This window comes from Aptenodytes forsteri, unplaced genomic scaffold (assembly GCF_000699145.1).
Source record: "Aptenodytes forsteri isolate BGI_AS27 unplaced genomic scaffold, ASM69914v1 Scaffold323, whole genome shotgun sequence".
NCBI classification, from domain to species: Eukaryota; Metazoa; Chordata; class Aves; order Sphenisciformes; family Spheniscidae; genus Aptenodytes; species Aptenodytes forsteri.
The window spans coordinates 646,056-659,769 of NW_008795323.1; the positions used below are offsets into that span (position 1 = coordinate 646,056).

Below are 13,714 nucleotides of genomic sequence, written 5' to 3' on the forward strand. Positions count from 1 at the left end.
CAAACTATCCCCCCTCAAGTCTTTCATTCCAGTCAGCCACCTTCTCATACGACCTCTCTGCTTCCCAAATCTGGATTACCTCCAAACTCCCCCAGCCATCTCACCACAGCGTAACCTCACCGCAGTACCACAAGCACCACAGGACCTACCCTTCTTTTTCCTTTCAGCCCAGCCCTGTGTCCTGCGCACCCGTCCTCAAACTGACTCCTTCCCCCTCACTCCTGGGCTAGGCATCCATCGCGGAGATCGAGGGGGAGGAGGGAGACGGGACGGGACACGACCTCCCCCGCAGGGGAGAGGCAGGCGAGCCCGTCCTAGCAGCGCACCTTGTCCCGCCCCCGTAGAGGATCCGCTTCACCTCGGCGAGGTCCTCGGGCGGGATATGCTGCTCCAAGCATGACTCCAGCGACTCCAGGCTTCCCGCCATGGCGGGACGAGGCGAGGCGCGCAATCGCTTGGGCACGCGTTGACCGTTAGGCGCGCACTGACCGTTAAGCACGCGCGCGCCTCCGCGAACTTTACCCCCGGGCGGCCCCCGCCGGGACACGCCCCTTTCTCCTCAGAGGGGTTTTGGCGGGCGCGAAGGCTCTCCGCCATAGCGGCCGGAGCACGGAGGGGTTTGGGCGCAGAGCCCCAGGGAGAGCAGGTGGCAGCAGTAGTAGGGCCAGTCGTCTTTAGTTGTCGCAGGGCTGGTTGGGGTGTGCGCCCTGTGCTCTGGTGGCTAACCCTGGGATGCCCCAAAAGGTTAAAGAGGCATGGATGTGGCTACTTGCTGCTTCTGGACCAACTCCTCAGCCTCAGAAATAACTCATCTAAAAGTGGAACATCTTTAGAAGCTTTTTATAATGATACCATTCAATAAAAAGGCTTAGAAATAGGAAAGAGGTCATAAAATGGCAATGGTTTTCATGGATATGCATTTTAGTTGCAATAAGACTTTGAACAGGAGCCAGTAATAAAAAATAATTCTGTCTTCAACATGGATTTGGGAATTCATCCCAAAACCAAAGTTAATGTCAGTCAGAATTAAACAAATTAAGACCTCAATCTGGGACAAAGAAAAGTGCATTTCAATAAAGGATATTTCTTTCTGCATGTGCCAGGTGGACACCCCATTTAAACCAGTTATTCCCACTGAACTATTGGCTGTGCCTTTTGCTTCAAAATGCAACGGAACTTCAGAACATAAGCACTTTATTTGAATGAGAAAACCAGTTACCAAGTCCAGGGATGACTACACATGTCTAAATATATCACACCGAGTTGAAGCACTGCTTTATGTATATTCTGGAGGATGTAACAACGTTCAGCACTTAGCATCTGCAGTTGTTAGGTATTTTGAGTTAAATATTAAGCCTTTTAGGCTAAATAAAAAAAGAATGCCAGGGAGAGAGTGTCTAATATTTAACTTTAAACAGAAAGTGTCCAGGGATAGTCTGGTTTCATCAAGGCATTTTGAGATACGTGATTCTTTCGCTCTAATCCACCCTTTTTAACCCAAGAAGTTGCAGCAGTGCTCTGTATGCCAAGTGCACGAGGGGAGATGCACTGCTCTGCTGCTTTGTTAGGAGCAGGAACTCTTTGGAGTAACTCCTAAAGAGCAGACTAACTCCTTTAGGCAGCAGTCAGGAAAGTCCTTTAATCTTTGGGGGAATTTTCAAGATAAGCTAAAAGTAGGGATGATAGTATGCTATAAAACAAAAATGGTGAATACAAAGGAGAAGAAAATGCCATCATTTGAAAGGAAGGAACTTTTTCAAAAGTCTGGATAGCTAGTACGTTGCGTAAGTATTTGCCCTCTACTCATCAGTGTAGCAGCTCCCTGTTCATGACCAACGGCCTAAAAACCTGTTCTTAGGAATTATTTTTCTTTCCCAAACATATTTCTAAAGGGCAATAATAAGCAGTGACTGATACTTCCATGGTATTTTTCATCTGATGATCCTAATTTGCTTTAATGGCCAATTTTAAAGGTACATATCAGTAACTTTTCGTTCCATTCGTGGCTGGCAGATCTTTAAACATTGCAGAATGGGAGATCAATGCAAAAATCAGCTGACAATACAGGAGGGAAATTAGGAGACCAAGTAAGTTCATTTCCATATCAGCATACTCAGGATGTCAGCTAACAGATAAAGCGTTTCTGGAGGATTTGTAGAAACAGACAGAAGGGCCTGGGTTTCTCTGGGAACTGTTCGAGTTCTTTTCTGCCTGGACTGCAAATTGAAGGGAAAAGCAGCAGGTCTATTTTGTATCCAGCTCCTGAAGAAGGTCACATAACTGAACTTTTCTCTTCAAGCTTCTATTCTTAGTGTGAACTTTCACTGACTTCTCTGTTGGTGCCTTGTTTGTTTGTAATTTAGTAAATTGTACTACATGTAGGAAATGGACTTCATGGCAATAAAACTGAAGCCCCTGAAAAGAATACTCGCAAACAGTCAAGACCTGAAAAAACAGTACATTTCCTGTGCACCGTATCAACCATCCTGCAACAACGCAGTGAGGTCCAGACTGCGTGAATAGGAAATGACAAGCCTAGAATTACTAATAACGATGAAAGAAGATCAGGCTATTCCATAGGGACGACGCGTATATAAAGGTATAACTCTAGCCAACACAATAAACCTTCAAAGCATAAAATGTTAATGTTGAGCAGGAAAGTAACCTAATAAAGGAAGATGCCTTCCATATCCCAGACAAAGCATATTAGAGAGATTGGACGTAAGTCTGAATGTTCCACCTCAGTCACTGCAATTATCTGTTAACTATGATGCTTGAATCCAGATCCCAGCTCTGGTTTTGACTTCTTCAAAGCTCTGTGTTTAAACTTCTTCCCAGTTCTGCATTACCTGGACCAAGTCATTATTTTGGGAAATTGCTGAACCTTTTGCTATGAACCCAGGCTGTAATAACTGGTTTAGAGGAAAATAAGTATTTTATTGAACAAAAGTTCTTTAAAATGAGGGAAAATTCCTACAAAACAGTTCTGAAGCGTGCACGCTTTTCATCTCTATTGCCCTCAGTCAGGGTGGTCCAGAAAGTCAGATACAGAAGTCAGGACCACACAGTGTAATCTGTACAGAAAGCAGTTCTTGTGTGCTTCTGTGTTGAAACCCTGTGTTGCACAGATACCATCTCAGAGCTAAAACTGGGTTTTGATAATACTGGTCCACACACTCTGTGCTGCAAGACTGTTCCCAAGAGTTCCTGTAAAACCCCACAATAGCACCCTGGCATTAGTCAGAAGCACCCTGGAGATTGAATTTAAGAGCCAAATATCTAGAGTTCAGGCTAAAATTGAGAAAGACCCAAGAAAAGATTTAAACAAACAAACAAAGTCTTTCCACTGCAACCCAAGATAGGAGCAAAGGCTGAACAGCATCACGTATCAGACCTAGTAGGCAGGATTGTAGGCAGCATTTCTGTCTTTCCTTCCTAAGTTAGTAGTACCTACATGTACTCCGTCTGAAACACCCAGCTTCTTACAAACCCTGCTACTGTCATGCGAATCGTGTCTCCAGACACTTTCTTCTGCTGTCATTCCTTGAAACAGGTCACACAGAGTTCCCCAGAGCAGCTAAATAAATGCATAACTCGTGTCCCTAATGCAATAACTGTCTTGGATCACCCACAGGGTCATGCTGCTTGTTACTAACACCTGTCACGGGATTTAGGTGGACGTGGATCCAGACATGTCCTGCAAAGCCACATAATATTGATGCTCTGACTAAGCTTGTGTTCTAGATGCTGCAACACCCTTTAAAATGACCTTCTACACTGTCCTTTTCCAGTGGCCACAAAATAAAGTACTGAATTGTACTGCAAAATAGATCACTGAAACAGATCTTTACATTACTTCACCTCAAATACAGATTCCCTTGCTTCATATGGAGATATAAAACAATTATCTTGGAACATGCCTGATTCAAAACATTTCAAGTGTAAGAGACAGGCAGTGAAGGGTAATTAGCGTAATAAAAGTCCTAAGAGAGGAGACAGGTCTAAATATAGGGGAAAGATAAAACACTAGCTTCATGCTACTTAATACACAGCTAAAACAAGGAAGACCGTAAACTTCCTTTCTGTCCTGCTTTGGTTTATACATTGAGACAAAGGAGCTTTAAGGGTGCTGTGATGAAGGAAAGACAACATTCTCTGTTTTAAAGTCACTCTTTGTACCATGACCTCTTGCTAATAACACTTAACTTTGGTGGGATTTGGGGGGGTTGGGTTTTTGGGGGAATTTTTGCCTTTACACTGGTTACAGACGAAGAGCTCTTTTCCTAATTCTACTTAAATCTTTACAAGTATTCTTATCAGTTTTAGAAATGGGTCTGTATGTAAACTTAAGCCAAAGCAAAGTTGAGGATTTTGATACGGATGGAAGATTCTGGTCTGCGTTTAGTTTAGCTGCCTTTCCTATGGACTCTGCAAAAGCCACAGGTACAATCACCTATAGAGTAGGAGCGCCAAATTATAAACCTCATATAGCTGGCTTTGTGTCATCTGCTCTTGGCTTCCTGCCGTTCTGAAGGCTGGGTGAGGGGAAGTGGCTGAAAACTGAGGAAGTTTATTGTTGACAATACGTTTTGTCTGCTCTCGGGCATGCCTGGGACCAAAGCAGTCCCTAACCAGCCCCAGGTCTGGGGAGTGAAATGTAAGTTTTCAGTCACCTTCCCCTCCCTCCTTGCCTCCCTCCCTTCCAGAGGAAAAGCCCAGCTCACAGTTTTCAAAGAGTTAACGTACCTTTGGAAGAGCCCTTCTGTTGTTAGTGCTATTGTCTTTCTAGCTAGAAACATCCTCCTTGCTTGCTTTGACTAAATCACACAGGAAAATGTATCTTTAAACCAGAAGAGATTCACAAATTGACTACTTTTGTCAATTAAAAACTTCATTCTTCCCTGGAATATGGCTATCTCCCTGGTGCACAGGAGGTGCATTAAAGAAGTAATAAACACTCATAAAACACATTTAATGATCTAACATTTAAGAGCAGCGTTCTTGTTCATTACTGTAACTTTCTGCTAAATTACCACCAAGATTGCTCATGGGCTCAAAAGGTCAGTGTTATTTTTGCTGTTGAAATCATGGAGTCTGGGAAACAACTGTGTGTAAATTGCTGATAAACTGGAACAAAGGCAGAAGAGAAAAACACTGAACATATAAGAATGCAAGTAAACCAGCAGGAAAGGAGGGGAGGGGAAGAATCTCACGGACAGTTTATTAAAAGAACAAAAGAAGAAAGTCTGGCGCATTTGTTTTCCATGGGTTCAGGAAGCCCGGTCTTTAAGCACCTACTATAAATAGAGTGTTCTAATCCTTCATCAAAGCGGGTAGTAGTCTATACCAAAATGAATGAATTTTAGGTGTAATCTGGGAAGAGGAAGATGTCCCTCCCCTCGTAGTAGGAGAAAGATCTTTTGTTTCAATCCTTGCACAAATTAGGTATTTCAAAGTGTAAGAGCTGGAGAGATGAGGCAGAGTCTGGAACATGATGTTTCTATACTGCCAGATTCCTGGCAAGAATATTGTTAGAGAATGGAATTAGCAGACATCTAATTTAGGATTGAATAATCTGGTTTTGAGAAAGATGGTCTTGAATTTATTGCGTGGCTAACTTGAAAATCCTCAAGGAGTTCCCCTCTGAGTGGAGGCTCTATGTGAATTCTATAAACTTTGAAAAAGCATTTGATAGGGTTGATAGGGATATCATATAGAAAGTAATGGGAACTTATTTGAAATTCTGAAAAGGACAATTTTCGGTCATTTAGCCCTCTATAAAGGATTTGAGTGTAAAGTAATCCCAAAAAGCTACCTCAGAGCTATCCAAGTTAAAAACAAATGCAGAATACAGGAGCCTTACATTGCCCTTAAGGGGGGGGGGGGGGAACACCTAAAAAATTAGTTGTGCGGGGGGGGGGGGGGGGGGAATCAGAAAAATTATTTCCTGCAAAAACCTGTAAATTGTTTCAGGCGAGCTTATTAGATGGCCCAAACCCCATTATTTTATCAGTGAGACAGCTCTGGCTAACAGCTTGGCCAGTAACAAAGTAGTATTAAACGATTCAATACACCACTGTGGCTCTCAATTGTATGGGTTTGGGTTTGATGTTGTTCAAAGCAACTCAACAAGGAGGTTGAAGAGGTTTGCTTCTTCAGCCTGCCCACTGAACTGAATGCCGAATGGGTAACTTCTTCAGGCAGGTCAAAGCCTGCACACAGCAGTCAATAAAGGGCTACGTTAATCTTTAGTTTCACACTTGGCAGCACAAAAGGAATAACAACATCCACTAACAGTCAACATCTTGCATTTCTGGGAAGGCATTCAAGCTGTGAACCAAGAAATTATAATAAGGCCTGTCCCTCACAAAGGATGACACCCTTCCTACCACTAGGATTATTATGGAAAACCTGTTAGATCTCTACATACAGGCACTGTCAAAAAAGGACCTCCAGTGCAGATTGCATGGACTGGTCCAAAGACAGAACATACTAAAATGCTTCCCTGTTAGTCTCTCACCATAGCTATTCAACTCACGGCTCCCACAGACCAGAAATAACTAGAGCTGCAGTGTGATTCGGGTGGCAGGGAAGGGAAGAAAAAAGGGAGCATCTGTGGGATCACTCTGCTGCAACATGATGTGGGAGCACAGTTTTGTGCTATGAAGTGGGAAAGAGGGCTTCAACCCTTCAGTTGAATTTGTCCAATGAGTTGATGCATACCCCCAGACACTCAGGAACCTAGTCTCTCAAGATTTCAGGGGTTTTATATACGGGGACTTACATTGACACCCAGCCTGGAAACTTCTGCTTCAAAATAATTTGATCTGCTTTAGAATTTACTTCTGAGTTAACATACTGTTATTCCAAAGTGAGAATATCCATACAAGGTACTAACCAGGAGTAATATTTCACTTGAACTGCAGACTCCACTGCAATCCAAATCAGTTGTCCACTGTAAACAAGCCCTTTTTTTGGAGAAGTGGGAAGACGACAAAGCATGACATCTTTTAAGGACAGCCCATGGAAGGGACACCATGAGGCCTCGACGGCACATTTGTGTAGTGAAGGCCAATATCTCTGGCTCACAGCAACATGTGAAATTGGGCAGATGGTTGCAGCTGCACTTGGCAAACAAACAGTAGTAACCTAAGCTTGACACCATAAATGATGGTTATTGAACTAGTGTCTTCATGAAAAGGCTAGATGCTGGCAAAAGGGCATGAGGAAGACAAAACAGAAGTTTAATTAACTTAACAGGAAAGCAAAAATCTCCTAGATAAAAAGAAAAGAGCCATTTTTGAGCCAAGTATTTAAAGGGATCTCAGACCTTCCCAGGCCAGAGCGTGTGTAATGCTGACTTCCTTCCAGCTCTGTCTGTGCCAGAAATAACTCGTCAATGGAGTATATCTCATTAGTGTACCTTTTACCAAAGCCATTCTTGCAAAAGAAAGTGATACTTGCTGCTGACATGCTGCTGGCAAATGAGGAAGAAGGAAGCTGCGTTTATGAAGAGTGTAACACATTTCACTATCCTTCTGCTTGAGCACATACAAATGCTTGCTGACTTGTAATGGCATGACCTAAAGACTTTTGAGAGAAAGAGAGAGCGCCAGGGCAAGAGTGGATCTGCAGCAACCATGGGGAGAAGGGGAGGATTGATTGGCCTCTTCAAGATCTTAGGTATCTTCGGCGTCTTTCAAAGGCTCATTAGCAGTTCACATCACTGATACTGTCTTTCATGTGTTGTTGTTCCTAGCCACAGCAGAGTGAACCCGGAGTCATCTATTATGACTGTCACACAACATACTGAAATCTGGCCAGTTGGGTTGTAAGCACAGAACAGACTTGTGTGTTGCCTGAAGACACAATATGTAACTCTTGACCTGAGAGAGGCACTGAAGGAATCATATTACCTATATGGTTATGCATTCATCCACCAGCTGGCTGTGGTTTGCCTGACATGCTCCAGTTCAGGATCTGAGCTTTAATTTAGAAAGAAAAGTACATTTCTGTCTTTCACAGTTTCAGAGAAAATAAGTCACACGTGAATAGAATGGAGCAGCTGAAATCGTGTCTGCTGAAGTCTGCAGAGAGCCTGAAATCAAAGCTCTGAGAAGAGTAATTACCTTCCAACCCAGGTATCTCACTGGGCTCCAAAACTCAAAGACCGGCTTTATGAAGGGAAAAAAGACAGAAATAAAAAGTCCGTGTTAACCATTTCATTGCTAGACAGCAGTGTATGGAGACTGGAATTTAAACTAGTTGGACAGAGATGAAAAGACAAGATGGATTAGAAACACACAGGCAGCAGAAAGAAGGAAGGGAAGAGATCATGGAGGACCTACTGGTGAAGATAATTTTCCTGCTGAGCAATAGTTACCATACCAATAATTTCTGAGGAAACTTCTAACAGTAACTGTAGGAGGGTTTTTTGTTTGGTTTGGTTTGGGGGATTTTTCTGTTTATCAACTAGACTCCATACTAGACCTTTGGTCCAACCTCACAGTGCAGAGTTCTGTGGGTCCAGAGGAGAAGACAGTACTAAATTTATAGCCCCAACTATCATTAAGGATGGAATGTAGTCCTTTCCAGGAATGAGTGCGACACTCCTCCCACAGCCAAAGAGAGGGGCTTTTATCTTTTTTCTTTTACACACAAGGCACCCTCCTGCCCCCCCACTGCACTGCATGCATATAGCCATTTCCTGAAATATTTCAGATTTGTTTTCCTTAGGTTATTTGTGCCTACAGCCACCAGCTGGTCTGTGTCAAAGCGGATATGTTCAACATACTATTCCATTATCCTATTAGGTTGAACATGTCCTTCCTCCCATGAGAGCTGTTAAAGTATCAGTCTTACAGAAGAGAGACAGCTTTAGTCCCACTGTCACCTCCTTTCTCCTTCCGAGTAACACGCTATCCTCAGTGATCGTATGGCATATAGCTAACTTTTTAACCTATCTTGATATTTTGTGTTCATACATGCAAGAAATGATACCTGGCTATTTAATATCCAACTCTGTCACTGAACAAGCCACACACATGTATCAAGTGGCTGAAAAAAAAAAACACTGAAGGCTTGAAAGAGACAGTGCCTGATGCTTTCTTTTTTCAAATGACAGCAGTGCCTGATGCTTTCTTTTTTCAAATGACAATTTCCTATATTGTATTATAGGACTCTATAATTTGAAGTGATCACTTCTCTTCCTCCATCAAGATATCAGTCATATTTCCAAAACTGCTCTCTTGATCTTAAGAAGTCTTGGAAAACATCTCCAATTCAGGTCAACGACATTTAAACTGAGGAAATGGTCACCTTTGGTTTTCCTCTGCAGGCTCCTCATGCCCCTGGGAATGGGAAAGCAGAAATTCCTGGCTGGTTTCCATGACCCCAAGGACTGAACATTCTTTGCTTGAGGAGCCTTCCCAACCCCTGCAGCAACTACAACTAAGGCAGCTTGTGTCAGCAAAGATTATTCAAAAGATGCCATTTAAAGTTGGTAGGGGTAGAAGGCACTGGGAAAGGAGAGAGAAAGGGAGAGAGAGAAAGCACCGCTGATGGGGATGGAGGCAGCCAACAGACAAACAAATGAGCCCGCATCAAAGATATGTAGGATCTCCTGGGGGAATACTTAACAAAATCACTGGCAACAATATGAGCACTAGCTCTTGCTTCTCTCCAAGAAGCAACTCTGGGTAAGAAAGACCCTGAGCAAAGGACCCTTCTCATTTTTACACCCCAGAAAGAAATGGTTTTGGACACAATACATAGCCCCCTTCATTTGCATGCCTGGAGATTTCCACTTACGTCACGCCCTACATTTTCACAGGATCTCATAAATAACTGGTGAGGGAACAAACACCCCCAGAGTGACGTGAACTGGAGGGAAACGTAACACACGCTCCCTGGACAGATCATCTGCAAGACATGGTCCACCCACAGATGTAAGAAAGAGGAGAGCAGGAAATGAGTGAGTGTGGCAGGGGTGTGTGATGGATAACTAGGGCATGCAGGGATAAAGAGCTGGGATAACACATTGTCCCATAAACCGCTAGCCCAGAGCCTCCTTACCAAATCAAATCTCTAACTGATCAGATAGGCTATTCACGGCACTTGGTGAAAATAAAGGAGCTTTTTTTTTCCTTTATCAGTGGTAGCAGAAAAAAAGACACAACTTGGCAAAAGGCAATGCTACAGCACATCTTTCCCCAACACACACTCTACTTGATTCAGTCTCCAGAGCAAAAGGGAGCCTGCAAAGGCTTCATATCCATGTTTTACTACCTGCTTACTCACCTTTTACATCTTCTGTTCCACAATGGGAAGCAGTCACAAGCATGTCACTCACAAACATGTTGGCGCTCAGTTCAGTTCCTCCTGGTCCGGCATAACGACAACCACCAGCATCAGCTCTGTTCCAGGAATTGAATAAAATAAAATAATTTTTAAAAGCCTCCATCAAGCCAGGCTGTGCCCTGGGAGGTCCCTCTAGCAGAGCCTTCTCCTCCTGTGTTAGGCAGAAAAATCAGTGAAGAGCACATATACACTTACCTACCCATCCATCTTCCTCTCCTCACCCTGACTCAGCAAAGCATTATCAGGCACTTCAAGCAGAGGAGAAGATGTGCGAGTAGGGTCCATATGGCTCCTTCAAGAGGGACCAAAATTCATAATTGTCCCAGTAAGACAGTGTTCATCTCTATTACTGCTGCATCCCCTCCAGCTATAGTTTTTTTGTGATCCTGTAACACAAGAGTTGTAAGTTCTCCCCAGAGAGGTGGGCAGTGGTAGGTGAAAATTAACAGACATGCACCTAAAACACAGAAAGTTAATGAATAAACTGATATTAGGGCAGAATGGTAGGGGTTAATATCAGTAGTTCCCATTGAGAGTGGCTGGTGGATCATCATTTACAGATGATGGCAGAGGGGCTTTTAAAGATGTTTGTGCTGAGAAACAGTCACTGTGAGCAGCAGTTCCCAACGGAGAGCAGCAGTGGTACTGTTATTGTGGGATGGGACAGTTGGGGGATGCCAGAGTGTCTCTTACATGTGCTGTGACTCAGACCATACCCAGCCTCTTTTCTAATACACAGGGGTACCATTTTCCATTCCCTTCCTCGTTGGATTGCTTTTGTCACCATAAATCCAGATGTTCAGGCTTTGGGAGGGAAGAAGCAATTATACCAAAGGGCTGCTCAGCACTGCAAAACAACATCAAGTTAAGCTGTGGTTCTGAGGAATTGCAACACTTAGAAGATTCACTTGGACCTTGCATTCAGTGTACAAAAATATGATACACTAACTATCACATCTGCTGGTCCATGCTTCTCTGTTCACGTTATGTGCTTATTTTCATGTTAACTATTACAGGTCTTCAAAGCTTCCTTCTAACACTGTAATTTTCCACCGTAAGCAAGCCCTCTTTAGAAACCACTACCAAACTACCTGGGAAGCTTTGTGTACACAAAGCTGTAGTTTTCGGTGTGGAAGTTCTCCCCAAGGCTAGAAGCAAAATCTTAGTGGAAGGATTCCTCACTTCTTACAGGTACAATGAACCATTCTCTAGTCATGTTGAATCACAAGATCTTGAATTACCAGTCCTAGAAGAATGCTTACTTACAACACAGTGATTTAGCAGAATGATGGAATAAAAAGGCGAGAGAAGCAGCAGCATAAAAATACCCTCCGATTGACCACAGTTTCAAAATGTTAGCGCCCAGACCCTGGAGCCACAGATTACTGGACAGAGGCTGGGAGCAGCAATAAGAGTTGCCTGCAAATGGTATTCATAACGATTGTGCAATTTAACCCAGCTATCATGAAGATGGATGGATGTAGCATGCACATGTATTGCTGCCTGCACAAAACAATGGCTAATATTGGGCAGAGGGAAGGATGACATAGTGCAATTTGCAAATAATTAGTATGCCTGTGGCCTTTCTTCACCTTTCCATCTCCTTATGCATTAGACAAAATATTCATGTCCCAGGCAGTAACCCTTCCCAGTTTAGACCTCCGCATCCTATTCTTTCCTCCTGCCTCTGATTTACCAGTGATTCAGCTTCCCTCACCCATGTATGTTTGACCTATAAGTATGTTCTCACCTACTTTCATACACTCAAAGAAAACTTCTAAAATGACTACCATTTTGTCTCTCAGTTGCCTGCTTAAAATTCACAGCTTCCATATGGTCTGGATGAACTCAGACACATGATCAAATTGGTGCTTGTTGTTTCTGTTACTCCTTTGTCTTATTTCTATGTCTAATTTTTTTATACTGTATTCCTTTTTAGTTGGTTCAATGTGTACAGCTGCTAGCAAAGCAAGGGCCAAACTTAACAGCAAAAGAAATATTTAAGAAGCAGAGAGCTCAATTTAAGCCACAGAAAATGTCTCTTTGATGGTTCAGCATCAGCCAGACACAGGAAGCACTGAGGTGGCTATTCTTGGGCCTTTACAGAGACCTGGAACACAGTGTTTTCCATTCATGCTATGGACTGTTCTGCCACATCACCTCGCTGTCTGATCCTTGACAAACAACAGAGGGAAGCATTGAAAACCATCTAATGCCCGGCCTCTTAGGATGACTTACCTTGTTTAACAATGAGCCCTTTGGGTTTATTGAGCCTCCGCGTCTTGTGCATGCTGGGACGTTAGCAGTTTAACTGAGGTGAAGAAAAATAGCACTTTTATGAGTTGCCAGGCCAGTGAACAGTCAGAGCGAGAAAGTCTTATTGCTCCTGACCAGAGTTGCTCACCCTTCAGGGGCACCTAGCTGGAATACCATAACAAAGGATCGATTATGTTACAGCAGAGAAACACAGGAATGTCTTCCTGAGCACAGTTCGAAAATGTGGTCTGCAAAGAGAGAGAGCTGGGGGGGGGGGGGGGGGGACAGAAAGCAAGCAAGCAAAGGGGAAGACCCTCCAAAAGAAAAAGGAGGCCTCATAAACATGAGGTGAGAAGCCATACTGAGCTGTCCAAGGCAAAGAGAAGAGTTGTCACCCTGCTTGCTGCAAGCACTCTGGCAAGGCACTGTCCAGTTCAACTAGTCAGAACTTCAGGCTACATCAGAACTAATAAGGACCTGGGCTAATAACCTGAATAAGCCCAACATTCAGAGTAATTCAGAGGCACTTTTGCTCTTAAGTTGCTTAATTGCTTTTACAAATCCTTTGTGGTTGCCCCATTCCCACCTGACTCCTTAGCACCTCCCTAAGGGCCTTAGTCTTGATGCTGAGTCAAGTAGTGTCACCTTGGGGAGGAGTGTCCTGGTGAAGACAATTGAGTCTCCATCATTGTCTTGTTTAAGAGTGGGGAAACCTGCCTGAAGTAAATGACTGGAGAAGTCAACAGAACAAGCTGCTTTACAGACCTGAGCTTTCTACCCCAAACTGAGCAGGATTTTACTTCGTCTGGCCTCCCACAGGATGACACAGCACAGGTGTTACCTAATCAGGGTAGACCTCTTGCATGAGTGTCCCCCAGTCTAGTCCATCCTCTGCTGAATACCAAAACTGCAACATCCATCCCTTCTCAATGGTATATTATACTGGGTCCAAACCTGAATTCACGTTCACACACAGGCTGTGACCACAGTGCCACAGAAGCCAGCAGAGCTACTCACAGGGTGCTGCGAGATGCACTGCGCCTTGCATATTAACAGCAATAATTGTATTTGATATGGGTCCTTTACAGAGTCATCTATA

General features: G+C 43.5%; 1 protein-coding gene across 1 annotated transcript in view; it reads right to left on the reverse strand.

The window, feature by feature from the left end:
* Positions 1-427, reverse strand: part of UPB1 (beta-ureidopropionase 1) — a 22,574-nt gene extending 22,147 nt beyond the window's left edge. The window contains exon 1 of the mRNA XM_009279982.1: positions 327-427. Within this exon, the coding sequence (XP_009278257.1) occupies positions 327-427 (101 nt within the window). The remainder of the gene's footprint in view (positions 1-326) is intronic.
* Positions 428-13,714: the final 13,287 nt, after the last annotated feature.